The sequence below is a fragment of the Mesoplodon mirus genome, assembly GCF_964341445.2.
Source record: "Mesoplodon mirus genome assembly, chromosome: X".
Classification (NCBI taxonomy): domain Eukaryota; kingdom Metazoa; phylum Chordata; class Mammalia; order Artiodactyla; family Ziphiidae; genus Mesoplodon; species Mesoplodon mirus.
In genome coordinates, this window is record NC_138981.1 from 920,879 (window position 1) to 933,372 (window position 12,494).

The following is a 12,494-nucleotide window of genomic DNA, read 5'->3' on the forward strand; positions in this document are numbered from 1 at the left end:
CAACAGAACTTCATTCTCCCCCAGTCCTGGGGACCAGACGTCTGAGTGAGATAAAAGTGTCCCAGGGCTGAGTTCCCTCTGGAGGCTCCAGAGAGGGTCCTTCCGGCCTCTTCCAGCTTCTCTGGGCTTGTGGCCGCGTCCCTCCCGTCTCTGCCTTTTCCTCCCATCTCTGCCTCTGTCTTCCCGGGGCTTCTCTTCTGTGTCTGTGTCTCTCCTCTTCTGTCTTTTAGAAGGACCCTGTCATTGGATGTAGGGCTACCCTCATTGAGGAGGACCACTGCATCACATCTGCAAAGACCCTGTTTCCAAATAAGTTCCCAGGTTCTGGGGGGACGAATCTTCTTGGGGGGACCCCACTGAATGTTCTACGGGCTCCATTCACTGCCTGACACCCGAGATGCCACCACTCTTCTTGACCTCACCGGCGGTGGCCACCACGGATGCTGACCTTCTAGTGATTAGAAAGAATATTTTTGTTTGGATGCCAAGAGCCTGGGCTGAGACGCAAAGGGAGCTTGAGGTTCCAGGCCCCTCTGAGCACCAGGCACCTTCCTGTCTCCCAAGGGGGGCTGGCCGGGCTCTCTCTTGGGCGGCTGTCTTAGTTCCCTGGGGCAGCCGTAAAAACGACCCTAGACTGGGTGACTGAGAACCACAGACATTCACCCTCCCCCAGTTCTGCAGACCAGAAGCCTGAGGTCAAGGTGTCCCAGGGCCGCGCTCCCTCCAGAGGCTCCAGGGGAGGGTCCTTCCTGCCTCTTCCAGCTTCTGGGGGCTCCAGGCATCCCCGGGCTTGTGGCCGTATCCCTTCCATATCCACAAGGCGTCTCCTTGTGTGTATGCATGTGTCTGTCTCCGAGTTTCCCCTCTTTATAAGGACACCAGTCATAGTGGCTAGGGGTCCACTGTACCCTATCCGACCTCCTCTTAACTCATCACATCCGCATCAACCCTATTTCCAAATAAAGTCGCCTTCTGAGACGCTGAGTGTTAGGACCCCAACACGTGAATGTGGGGAGGACCCACTCAACCCCATGAAGGCCCCGTTCTTCCGCCACGGACCAGGAATGGACTTTCCCCTCTACTTTCTTTTAAACTGCAGACCTATAAAGCCTTCTTGGAGCTGAACAATCCTGGGACCTACACGGTGCAAGTAAGGGCCAGGGATGCCACCTTCTCCCATTACAAACCTTGGGGCCCGTGGAGTGTCCCCCAACACTTCGGTGAGTGGGAGGGTCCCTCCTGTCTCTTCCAGCTTCTGGGGGTTCCAGACGTCCCTGGGCTTGTGACCGCCTCCCTCCCGTCTCTGATGGACTCTGTGTGTCCAAGCTGTTCCATGGAGCTGCGCTGGGCGCGCGGAGACGGCTATCGCCAACACTCTGAGTTACAAGAAAAACCTTTTAATGCAGTTAAAAAAAAATCGAAATTGAGGCGAAAAATCCGTGATGTTTAATCCATATATTAAATTCAAGAACTAAGGCAGCGCGCACCCAGGACGCAGCGCGGCAGGGAGGGAGGGAGGTGGGGAACAGACCAACCTCGGCCCGGCCCCTCCCAATAGGCGAGGCTGACACCCCGTTCCCCCCGCCCGCGACCCGAATCGATCCGAGGGGTCGGGGCTACCAGCCCCCAACTCCAAGTGTCGGTCGGTGGTCGGGGAGTATCGGGATTCTGGCAACTTGGGAGGGATTCCCGCGGGGCCCGGCCCGGTGCGCACGTGGCCGCTGTCCCCAGGTGGACGGCGCTCCTGGACGCGCCCCCCGCCCCCAGTGCCGGCCACCTCCTCCCCGAGCCCCCGGGGAGGTGCCGACCCCGGCCCTCCCGGGACCTGCCCGACGCGTCCCGCCCCTCTTCCCTAGTGTGTGAGGAGGGCGCGCGCCTCCCCGTCTGGATGACGTCTTTGCTGATCGCGCTGGGGACGCTGCTGGCTATGGGGCTCGTGCTCCGGTTTTGCAGGTGAGCCCGCGGGCCCCTGGTTTGCGCGGTCGTTTTCTGGAGCGCGATCCACAGGCCACGCAGCCCGCGCTGCCCACTCTCCGCTGCCCCCGCCCAGCGCGCCCGCCGGTCGCAGGCCACCGCCTCTCGTCGCCCCAGTGGTCTTTTCCCAACCAGACCCTGGTTTCTGCCATCTGGTCCCTGCCGCCCGCGGAACCCAAGGAGTCGGGTCCCCCGTGCAGCACCCTGCGGGCCCCTCCCTCCCCAGCACCTGTGCGGGGTCTGCAGTCAGACTGCCCTGCTGGTCCCCACATGCCCGCGCTGTTCGCTCCCTCACACCTCATCCCGACGCACCCCCCTCCACCCGCCCCCCCAGGACGGGGCTCCGGGACCCCTCCCCAGCCCGGCAGGCAGCAGGCGCGCGGCAGCGTCAACCAGGCCGGTTGCGGTCCCTTCCACTGGGACCTGCGCGCTGAGCCGAAAGGGTGTGCCCGGCACAGGCCCCGCCCAGACCTGCGCCCCCACCCCCCGCCCCGCCTCACCCCCCAGCCCCGAGCGCCGGCTCCCGCCTCTTCTGTCTGCTGGCTTCACGCCCACCCCACCCAGCCGCTTCAGGCTGAGCCGCCCCGCCCAGGGGCTTGGTTTGGGAGCGGATGGGATACCGCCCCAGGGAGGGGACCACCGGCTCCGCGCGGAGGCTGTGGGGAGGGGGAGGTTGCCATGGTGATAGGATGGGGTCTCGGGAGAGGCGACGTGGTGGGTGCGGTGCAGCTGACCGAGCAGATGCAGCTCTGCTAGGGCTCCGCTTTCGCATTCCCGCACGTCTCCTGCAGGGACCCCTCCCAAAGGAGGCTGGAGTCCTGCTCCATCGGGGCCTCGCTGGGGTCCTCTAGTGGACGCCGCGTCTCCCCTGCGCTGGTGGGTGCGGGTTTCAGAACCAGTGTCTCTCTCTCTCCTCCGAGGTTCTCGGTGATGCAGAAGCTGTTCCCTCCCATCCCTCACATCAAAGACCATATCAATGGCAAACTTCAGAACGGAAGGACGGTACGTGGTGGCTCCCGCCGGGGGACACATCTGGGGCCAGGTGCCCGCAGCCCCGCCCAGGGAGCAGGGCACTGCTGGCCCTGGAGGGTGGCCTGGGACGCGATGGGCAGGGGAGGAGCCGGCTCCGGTCCTGTGACACGGGCGGTCACCCCGAGGTGCGGGTCCGGGAGCCTCCCGCGAGGTGTGTTGTGTGCTGGCCCAGCCCCCGTGGCTTTCCAGGGTGCACTTGCCCCCCCTGTGGCTCTGCCACTCACCTCGCCTCCCTCACCCCGCAGATGACCTGGGACCCCGACCAAGACAGCCAGGAGGAGTGTCCAGTGGTCGAGGTGCATGTTCCGGGGGAAACATGAAGCTGATGCAGAGGCCCGGTTTTCCGCCAGGCAGAGGGCGCACAGCCTGGTCATGGCGGGTCGTGGACGTTTCAAGCGGGGTCAGGGATGCGCAAGCCTGGTGCAATTGACACGGGGTCGCCTCCAGGAAGAAAGGACAAAACACGGGTTGGGCTCATGTCTCGAATACAGGGCTGTTTTCCTCATCCGTGGCCCCCGGAAGTGGGGGTCACCCCCCAACGCCACTGAGACCCACTTTCCAGCCTCCTGGACTTGGCTGGTGCTCACATGTCCACTGCGTTTGCTCCTTCCCAAGTCCGTTAAGGGGCCCTGCCTGCCTGGTTTCTCTGTCTTTAACTGAACTTTGTTTTCTTGCTGCATTTCCCCTTTGTAAGCCCCTTAATTCACTTGCGTGACAACGCGGGGCCGGGGGGCAGTGTCTACATCCCTCCCCTGGCTACGTGTGCGACCCCAGGGAAGGCACACGGGAGACAGGCGTCAAGGAGGCAGGAAAGGGGGTGTCAGGGCAGCGTGGCCTGTGGGCCTTGGGGGCCCGCAGGTGCCGAGGAGCGGCCCTGCGTCCAGACATGGTCGTGGTGGGCAGTGAAGACACCCACGGAAGAGGACGCCCACATGCACAGCCTGGCCCACAGGAACCCGAGTCTCCAAGAGGCAAGGCTTCCCTGGAGGACCTCTAATTTCGTTCCCTTGTTTACACACTTAACATGTCAAGTTCTTTAGGGAAGAATTCACCCCAAATGTCAGATGCACACTTGCCAAGCTTTGCGGAAGGCACCCCTGCCGAGTCTGCAGGATGGCGCACGGTCGATGGCCCGAAATGCACACGGGTGGAACCGTGTCCCAGTTCTGACCCCGGCAGTCAGCACAGGCCTGGGTAGAGAGACGACGTCCCCTTCCAAGTGACTCCACCCCAAGGGCTGGGGCCCAGGCGGGTCAGAAGCCCAGGCGGCTCCTCGGGACTCCTCTGTGGGACCCACGTGGGTATGTGGTGGCTGGTCCTGTCCTGTTCCTCACCCAGCACCAGCAAGGTAACCTTGGGGAAAGCCAGCTCCAGCTTGTCTTCTCTGACCGACCTCACCCTGGGCTGGAGATGGAAGCTCTGCTTTCTGATGAACTCAGCCAGCCTCGGGGCAGTCCTGCTGTGGCCTGCAGCTGGCTTCCCCTCTCCAGCCCCTGCAGTGGACCCGTCTGACCTCTGCAAGGTCACTTGGTGCTGGAAGCTCCACGTGGACCCAGGGGACAGTTCTGTTCTTGGGCGGCTCTATGTGCATTCCCCCCACGTTAACGTACCAGGACCCTGGGGTCAGCCTGGGAGAGACGCTCAAAGCAAGTTCTCTCCATGCAGTAGACATCAGGCTTCCCGCAGATACGGCTCCAAGGGGGGGAAGGATGCTTGCCTGCCTGGGGCTGGGGGTCGGGCACACCTGAGAGGGAGCTCGTGCCCACCTTGCAAGGGATTCCCCCGCGAGCCCAGGGCAGGGGTGGCCCGCGGGACACACAGCTGCTACCACCCTGGGGGGATCCTCGGTGGTTAAACCCCAGTGACAGTTAAGCCTGGAAGGGCGGGCGCTGGGGGACGGGAACTTCAGGTTAGGAAGCCCCAGGGTCCCCGCATCCACGTGCTCCCCCCAGCACCCGAGGGCAGCCCCTGGGACAGGTCAGGCCACAGGTGGGCAGCCAGGGCCTCCCCCTCCCCAGCTTGAGACCCTGCCGTTTCCTGCTCCCACCCCACAAGGCCGCTCGATTCATAAACAAAACCAGCGTCCGTGTGTCCTACTTTTATTGTTTCGCAGCAGAATGCCCGACGTAAAACATAATTGCAAATATTCGGTTGTGCAAAAGAGAATAGTGCTTAAGTACAAATGGAGACAAGGTTTTCTTAAATAAATACTTAAACACGAGTCGGTCCTACAAGCACCTGGAGTCTAGGTCTGGCGGGTAGAGGCGCCTCACCGCCCGTGGACCCACGAAGACATCACGATTCCCCTCCCCCCGTAATCAATACATGGACCCAGGGCCGATGGTCTCAAGGAGCCCTCTGCGGGGGCCGCCCCAGCCCTCCGCGAGGACACTGGAATTTCTTGAAGGTCGACGGTCCGTAACAGGTACTCCTCTATGTGGAGGTGTTGGTCGCTGTGGCGGGCGGGCGGGCAGGGCGCCTAGATGACCTTCTTCAGCTCGTCGTACAGGACCAGCACGAAGGCGCCGCCCATGCCGCGGAGCACGTTGGACCAGGCGCCCTTAAAAAAGGCTCTGCCGCCCTCGTCCTTGAAGATCTTTCGCCAGCAGTCCAAGGTGCCCCTGTACATGATGTCGGCTGCGGGGAGAGGGCACGGGTCATGGAGAGGGTCACACACGGCGCGAAGCAGACCCCGGAGACACGGTACCGATGCTGAGCCCCAGCTGCCGCCATCCAGGTGGCTAGGCGTTTCGACCGCAGGAAAAGGAAGCTCTGGACACCCACCGTTTGGGTGGGGATCAAACGCAAACTCGAGCCCCAGCCTCCCTAGGGCCCAGCACACTCGAGGGTCAAGGGCAGAGAGGTGGCTGGCACCCGGCCCAGGCCTCCCCCACGAAGCCTGGCTACTTCCCTCTGGGACGAAATGCTGCCCCCCCGCCCCCCCGCCTCGGCACGAAGCACCTCACGTGCTGGCTATGCACCTCCGAAAGGCCGAAAGCCGGGCCACTCAGCGATGCCCCACCCCCAGAGCACGGGCGGCCGGGAGCAGGGCAGAGACGGTACCTCCTTTGCGCCCCGACTGCATCATCATCCTCCGCCTTACGGTGTCGAAGGGGTAGGAGACCACGCCCGCCACGGCCGTCACCGTCTGCGCGATCATCCAGCTCACCACGATGTGCGTGTTCTTAGGGTCAGGGAGCATGCCTGCAGGGTCACCGTGAGCGTCAGGCCCCGGGGCCGCACACGTGGCCGCCCCCAGCTCCATGCTGGGTCCCAGCACCAGCTGACACTAGACCGGTCAGACTGGGGTCAGCACACCAGCCAGAGACGGGGAAGCCACCTGCAGGCTGGGAGGACGGCCCCAGAGACCAACCTGGTACCCGGCGGCAGGGGCCTCTCTAGAGGGAAACAGATGGGCTGTGAACTGTGTCCTCCCCCCAAAATATGCTAAAGCCCCAAGGCCCAGGACCTCAGAGTATAACTGTACTAAGAAATAAAATCTTTTACAGAGATAATTAAAGTAAAAATTAGGTCATCAGGGTGGGACCTGATCACATAGGAATGGTGTCCTTCTAAGAAGAGACTGGAGCACAGACACACACAGAGGAACAACCCTGTGAGGACACAAGGAGGAGACGGCCGTCTACACGCCCAGGACAGAGGCCTCGGGAGGAACCAGCCCTGCCCACACCTGGATCTCAGATTCCAGCCCGCCCAGCACCTTGACAATCAGCCCCGACAGCAGAGCGCACTCACCTTTGGCTGTGTCATACACGCCGAAGTACGCGGCCCGGTAGATGATGATGCCCTGCACAGAGACGTTGAAGCCCTGGTACAGCCCCCGGATGCCGTCAGACTTGGTGATCTTCACCAGACAGTCTCCCAGGCCTTTGAACTCCCGCTCCGTGCCGGATTTGCCGACGTCAGCCGCCAGCCGGGTTCTGGCGAAATCCAGGGGGTAGACGAAGCAGAGGGAGGTGGCTCCGGCCGCCCCGCCGGAGGCCAAGTTGCCGGCGAAGTACTTCCAGAACTGCGTGTGCTTGTCCACGCCCCCCAGGAAGATCTGCTTATACTTATCCTTAAAGGCGAAGTTGAGGGCTTGTGTGGGGAAGTAGCGGATGACATTGGCCAGGTTGCCCCTCCAGAAGGACAGCACACCCTGCTCCTTGGGGATGCGCACGATGCAATCCACGATACCCTTGTACTGTTTGTCAGCCGCGATCTGCTTGCTGGCGTGCTGTACCTGGGGGTAGAGAGACAGGGGTTTTACACGAGGGCCTAAGTCAGACGCCCCCAAAGACCCCCAACGAAAGGCGCTGTCTTCGTAGGACAACATGTGCATGGGGCCTTTAAGCTGCCCAAACGTCCTACCGGGAGAAAACCATCTTTTGGTCACTACGGGTCCCTGCAAGTGTTACAAACAAGAAACTGGCAAAGATGTTTCCATTAGCGCTACATTTCTGACAGCCCCGCACGAGAACAGCTTATTCTGGCTCAGAGCCGCAAAAAGGGGTACAAAAAGGGGAAAAGAACCGAAGTCCAACGAAGGGCACGAGGACTGCCCTCGCGACCCGCGCAACGCCCAAGGTCACGGCCTTCGCGCCGCGGGGCCCGTCCACGCGGCTGCCGCATGCGCATGCGCGCCCGTGGCCCCACTTCTGCGCATGCGATAGCGCCCGCGTGACGCGCGCCCGGGCAATCCCCGGAAGCCGGCGGCGGGCGGACAAAGCGGCGCAGCCTCCCGCTTCCGGTGCACGCGGCCTGCCCGGCCCGCTGTCCCCGCGCCCCGGACCCTCGCACCTCGCCCGGCGTCCGCGTGTGCGCAGCCGGCTCCCACCTGTAGCAGCAGCTTGACCCGCTCGATCGGGGCCACGGCCGTCTTGGAGATGGCGGCGGCGATGCCTCCGGCCAGGAAGTCCTTGGCGAATGAGATGGCCTGTTCCGTCATGGTGGCGTGGCGGGCAACGCAGCGGGAAGAGAGCGGAGGGGAGGCGCGGAGAGCCGGAGGGGAGGCACCGCTGGCCTGCGCTGCCGCCGCCGGGACCGAAAAGACGGCGCGGCCAGCGCGCAGCCGCTAAGGCGCCCACGCCCCGCCCCGCTCCCCCGCGCGCCGCGCCCATTGGCTGCGCCGCGGCCCAATCCCCGCCCCTTCCCTCTCGCCTCGCCCCCACGGGCTGCCGGGAGCAGCTCTGCGCCCCGCCCCTCGCCCTCGAGCGCCGCGCCCATTGGCTGCGCCGCCGCCGACGTCCCTCCCCTTCCCGCGCTCCGCGCCCCGGAGCATGTAGGGAGTCGGACCCCGCCCATGCGCCTTGCGGACTGGGGGGCGCGGCGGCCGCCTTGACCTTATGAAGGTCACGCCCGGCCAGGGGCATGCGACCGACGGCGGTTGCGTAAGGGGAAGGCCGAGGGTCGCAGAGTCCCACGCCGGATGTTCATCCTGCCCCGGCCCCGGCATCTGACGCTCGGACTCCTGGGCTCGTCCCGGTGATTCCCGAGTCCCGTCCGCGACCCCCAGTCTATCTCCGCTGACCATTGAGGACCGGCTGCGACCCTGGACTCGCCTTAATGACCCCTGTAGGCTCCCGAGTCCCGGACGCGACCCCAGGGATCGCCCCGCGGGAGGAGCGACAGTTCGCGGGGTCAGGGCCGGAGTAGGAGGCCGCCCCGAGCCCCCCAGGCCCGGTTTCTCGAGGGCTTGCCTGTCCCCTGCCCGGTAGACCCCGGGTCCGCCCGTAGGAGCGCCCCCGGAGGACCCCACCCTGCCGTGGGGTCCCCCGACCCTGACCCCGAGACTTCGGGCGCACTGGGCGCGCCGGGCACTGGGGGGTCCCTGGGGTCCCTCTCCACCCACCCGGCCGCTTTCCCTGGGCCCTGCCCTCCCGGGGCCCAGTGGGCCTCAGACTCGGGTCCCCATGCCAGGCCGCGCGCTGCGACGTGGCGGCTCCCAGAGCGACAGGGGTATGTGTGCTGCCCGCACACGCTCACTCACGCATGCACCCACGTGCCCATGCCTAGACGTGTGCCCACACATGCCCACGCACACCTGCACGCACACGCAGACAGGCACACATGCTACCCGCAGGAGCACATCTGCCCCCCCTCCCCCCCCAGGAAGGCTTCTGAGACCTAGGTGTTTTGAAATGCTGTGAACTTTTTATTGAATTATAACTAAATGGCACAAGTCGTAAGTGTATCGTTCTGTGAATTTTCACAAAGTGAGTGCAATGGTGTCTCAGCACCCAGGTCAAGAAAGGATCTGTTTCTTGGTGCAAGGATGCGTCCTTTCATTTCTTATTTCCCTCCCGGCCTGTTTCTTCTCTCTCTCTCCCTCTTTTTTCTCTTTGCTCCACCCCCCATATTTTCATGAGGGGTTTTCCTGCATCCCCTCCAGCCGGTGACGCTGGGTGGATGGATGCCAGGGGCGGGCCCACCAGAGCCCAGGGCACCCGGAGCCTGCCATTCGTTTTCCCGGCCCCCGATGTCCTTGCAGGGCCTTGCTGTGCCCTCTGCTGACCTCCGTGGAGAAGCAGGTAAGAGGCGGGGCCTGAGGCTGGTGCCGCTGCAGAGGGTGGGGCGGCTCAGGGCACGCACTGGGCGAGGATTGCTGTGTGTGTGTGTGTGTGTGTGTGTGTGTGTGTGTGTTTGTGTGGGGGGGGCGGGCTTGATGTTCTGGCGCTTTCTGAGGCTTCACGGGACTGGGGGACAGAACAGAGCTGGGGGGCCCTGCCCGGCTCCCGCTGGCAGCAGCCGCAGGGCTCTGGGGTAGAGGACAGGGCGGCCGTGGGTTCTGGGCAGCGACAGGGCGCTGGCTCCGTCTGGGCACTCCCAGGTGAAGAAAGCATCTCTCCTGTCTGCATTTGTACGCAGGAGCCACCTGACTGGGCGTGGAGGTACCCTGTGATGGTTATCACTGCCCGCTGGGCCGACAGGGGCCGACCGGGGCCAACCAGCCGAAGCTGGTCCTGCAGGCTCCGGCTCTGAGGCCCTGGAAGGAGGCGCTTCTGTTGGAGAGCCTCTCCAGCCCCGGGGGGAGCGGTTAACCTCTGAGCGATCCGCTCCCCTCCCCCAGGCAAGGGACACCCCTCCCTGTGCCCCACCTGCATTCCCAGCGCCCGCCCCCCGCGCAGGTCAGCACCTTGCTGTTGGGAGGAATGAATGGGTGTGACCTCTCCTCCCTCATTGCTAACTGGGGTTCAGAATGCGTTTTTCTTTAAAAAGCATCTCATGTGGGCCTTAGACGCAGACCCATCTGTCTGCCCAGTGCATATGTGCATCTGTCGGGGTGGGGCTGAGCGGGGGTGACCCAGCCCTCGTGCTTCAGGGGAGCTGACCCGGGAGGGCGGCAGGACCACGCCCAAGAATACCGTGTACCTGGGGAAGCGCACCGGGGATTGGAAAGGGAGAAAGGAGGCTGAGAGGTGGGGTTGCGGCGGGGAGAGGAAGGGGTTATGTTCTGGGATCCCCAGGGGCAGGGGTGGGGAGGGCGTGGGACGCCCCCTTCCTCACGCTGCCCCAAGGTCTTACTACGAGCTGGACAGTATTAGGAGCTGAGTATCTGCAAAACGGGTGGCCTAACGAAAAGCAATGGAGGAGGTGCTTAAAGGTGATGGGGTTTCCACTGGCGGCTCAGAGTGAGCCACAGAAGGGGTGAGGGTGGCATTCCGGGGGGGTGGCCTTTAAGTGACCTGGTCTGGTGAGGGGCCGGGGGCTGCTCAAGGAAGGCGCCTGCCTGGTGGGGGGACCCGGAGGGGACCACACGCTGCTGTCTCGGGTGTCATCCTTATCGTCCCCTCCGCCCACTGCCCGTCCACCCCAGACAAGTGGAGAGGACAGAGATGTCACCAGTGATGCGTCCAGACAGGCCCGGTCTGCAGTGGGCACTCGGACGTCTCCTGAGTGAGTGAATGAATGGATGGATGGATGGATGGATGGATGGATGTGACCCGGAGGGCGGGGGTCAGGTCCAGGGCAGTTCCAACCTAGAAATCCCTGTTGATTAAAAGACACAGGCATGTGCTGGCAGCCACACCCGTACACTGTTTTAGGCCAGCGTCCCTAAAAGTCCTGCTTTTCCATGTATTTCTAAGAAATGAAGAGACAGGTTGTGTGTAAGTCACACTTTCTTTTCTCACCTTTTAATGTCTTATCTTTTTTTTTTTTTCTTACTGCAAACTGTTCCAGCACAAGGAGAGTGAGCAGTACAAGGAAGCCATGGGCCCTTCATTGCTTCCACAAACGTCATCTGCCCGTTACTCTTCCGACTGGGCGTGTCCCTCGGGCGCATCCTTGGTTTACGGGCACAGTCGTGGGTCAGAGCCCTGTCTGTAGCAGCCCCCCTGCCCGCAGCCCGCAGGGCTCCCAGTAGCCAGGACTAAGGGGGGGTCGGGTACCACCCCCTCCCCCCGGCCGAGGCAGGCGCTCTGACACCTCTGGTTACAAGTGCAGTTTCTTCTAGCAAACCCCGGGTCCAGACGGCTGGCGGCTCCCTGACCGGCCGGAGCGCGGGCGTCCCACGTGCCCTGTACCAGCCCTGCTGCAGTACGGTGCCCTTGGCTGAGGCAGGATCACCTGCAGGGATTCACCTCTCCTCCCGGGATGGGAAGGGGACGGTGAACAGGGTGGGCGTCACCCCAGGTCCACCGTGCAGCGGATGTGGCCCTGCCAGCAGCCGAGCACCGCCCTGCCCAGGTGAAGGGACGGGGCGGGCAGAGGGGACCCGGGTGGGCGGAGCGCGCTGCTCTGCGCTCCTGCGACCCTAGCTGCAGGTCCACACCGGGGCCCCTCTCCTCTGTCCCTCTCAGGAGAGCTGCCGGCACCCCATCGCGATGGCACAGCGCCCTTTACAACCAGTGTTTCATTTCCTCCCTCCTCTGTCTTTGCCTCACATGGAGACACAGTTTGTGATTTTTTTAAAATTGGAGTCCATCCAAAATTATATACTCGTGTGTGTGTGTATATGTTATAAATATATACTTATCCATTTATATATGACATACATAGTTTATATGCTCTAAATATATAAAATATATTTTTTAAAGGATTTTTTAAAAATTATTTATTTTTGGCTGTGTTGGGTCTTCGTTGCTGAGCGTAGGCTTTCTCTAGTTGCGGTGGGCGGGGGCTACTCTTCATTGCGGTGCACGGGCTTCTCGCTGTGGTGGCTTCTCCTGGAGCACAGGCTCCAGGCGCATGGGCTTCAGTACTTGTGGCACACGGGCTCTAGAGCGCAGGCTCAGTATCTGCGGCGCACGGGCTTAGTGGCTCCGCGGCATGTGGGATCTTCCCAGACCAGGGTTCGAACCTGTGTCCCCTGTGTTGGCAGGCGGATTCTTAACCACTGCGCCACCAGGGAAGCCCCTAAAATATATCCTTACACCTAGAAAATTATACATAACGTCTCTATTCTTGGAAGTTATGTATCTAACAGTCTGCGGTGGTTTTAGCTGGAAAGCTGACAGGTGAACTGTCACCACTCACAGGGGACCTGT

The 12,494-nt window shown here is 62.6% G+C and overlaps 2 protein-coding genes and 1 long non-coding RNA gene across 6 annotated transcripts in view; 2 read left to right on the plus strand and 1 right to left on the minus strand.

Annotated features, from left to right (window-relative positions):
• The window catches only part of IL3RA (interleukin 3 receptor subunit alpha), a 31,173-nt gene extending 25,946 nt beyond the window's left edge, over positions 1–5,227 (plus strand). For 3 of the 4 annotated variants that reach the window (XM_082609406.1, XM_082609407.1, XM_082609408.1), the window contains exons 10-13: positions 1,100–1,220; positions 1,857–1,953; positions 2,895–2,976; positions 3,252–5,227. In XM_082609406.1, coding sequence (XP_082465532.1) covers positions 1,100–1,220; positions 1,857–1,953; positions 2,895–2,976; positions 3,252–3,326 — 375 coding nt within the window. In that variant the 3' untranslated portion in view covers positions 3,327–5,227. Of the gene's footprint in view, positions 1–1,099; positions 1,221–1,856; positions 1,954–2,894; positions 2,977–3,251 lie in introns of those variants that run through there. The other variant, XR_014292432.1, reaches the window with a different exon arrangement.
• Positions 5,090–8,080, minus strand: SLC25A6 (solute carrier family 25 member 6). Its single transcript, XM_082609413.1, has 4 exons — positions 7,844–8,080; positions 6,763–7,249; positions 6,070–6,210; positions 5,090–5,643 (listed from the first exon to the last, which is right to left on the minus strand). Exons 1-4 carry the CDS (start codon positions 7,952–7,954, stop codon positions 5,486–5,488), a joined length of 897 nt encoding a protein of 298 aa, XP_082465539.1. The 5' UTR covers positions 7,955–8,080; the 3' UTR covers positions 5,090–5,485.
• Positions 8,081–8,202: 122 nt separating this feature from the next.
• Positions 8,203–12,419, plus strand: LOC309796377. The gene is made up of 3 exons (XR_014292435.1): positions 8,203–9,536; positions 9,874–10,133; positions 11,188–12,419. It is a non-coding gene; the product is annotated as an uncharacterized lncRNA (long non-coding RNA).
• The last annotated feature ends 75 nt before the right edge of the window (positions 12,420–12,494 follow it).

What these genes read in the sequence shown, in the direction of transcription:
- SLC25A6 (XM_082609413.1), bottom strand. Translation starts at nt 7,954, where the DNA reads ATGACGGAACAGGCCATCTCATTCGCCAAGGACTTCCTGGCCGGAGGC. An exon ending in CGTGTATGACACAGCCAAAG is followed by an intron (nt 6,211 to 6,762) that starts GTGAGTGCGCTC and finishes GTGACCCTGCAG; the next exon opens with GCATGCTCCCTGACCCTAAG. An exon ending in GCAGTCGGGGCGCAAAGGAG is followed by an intron (nt 5,644 to 6,069) that starts GTACCGTCTCTG and finishes CTCTCCCCGCAG; the next exon opens with CCGACATCATGTACAGGGGC.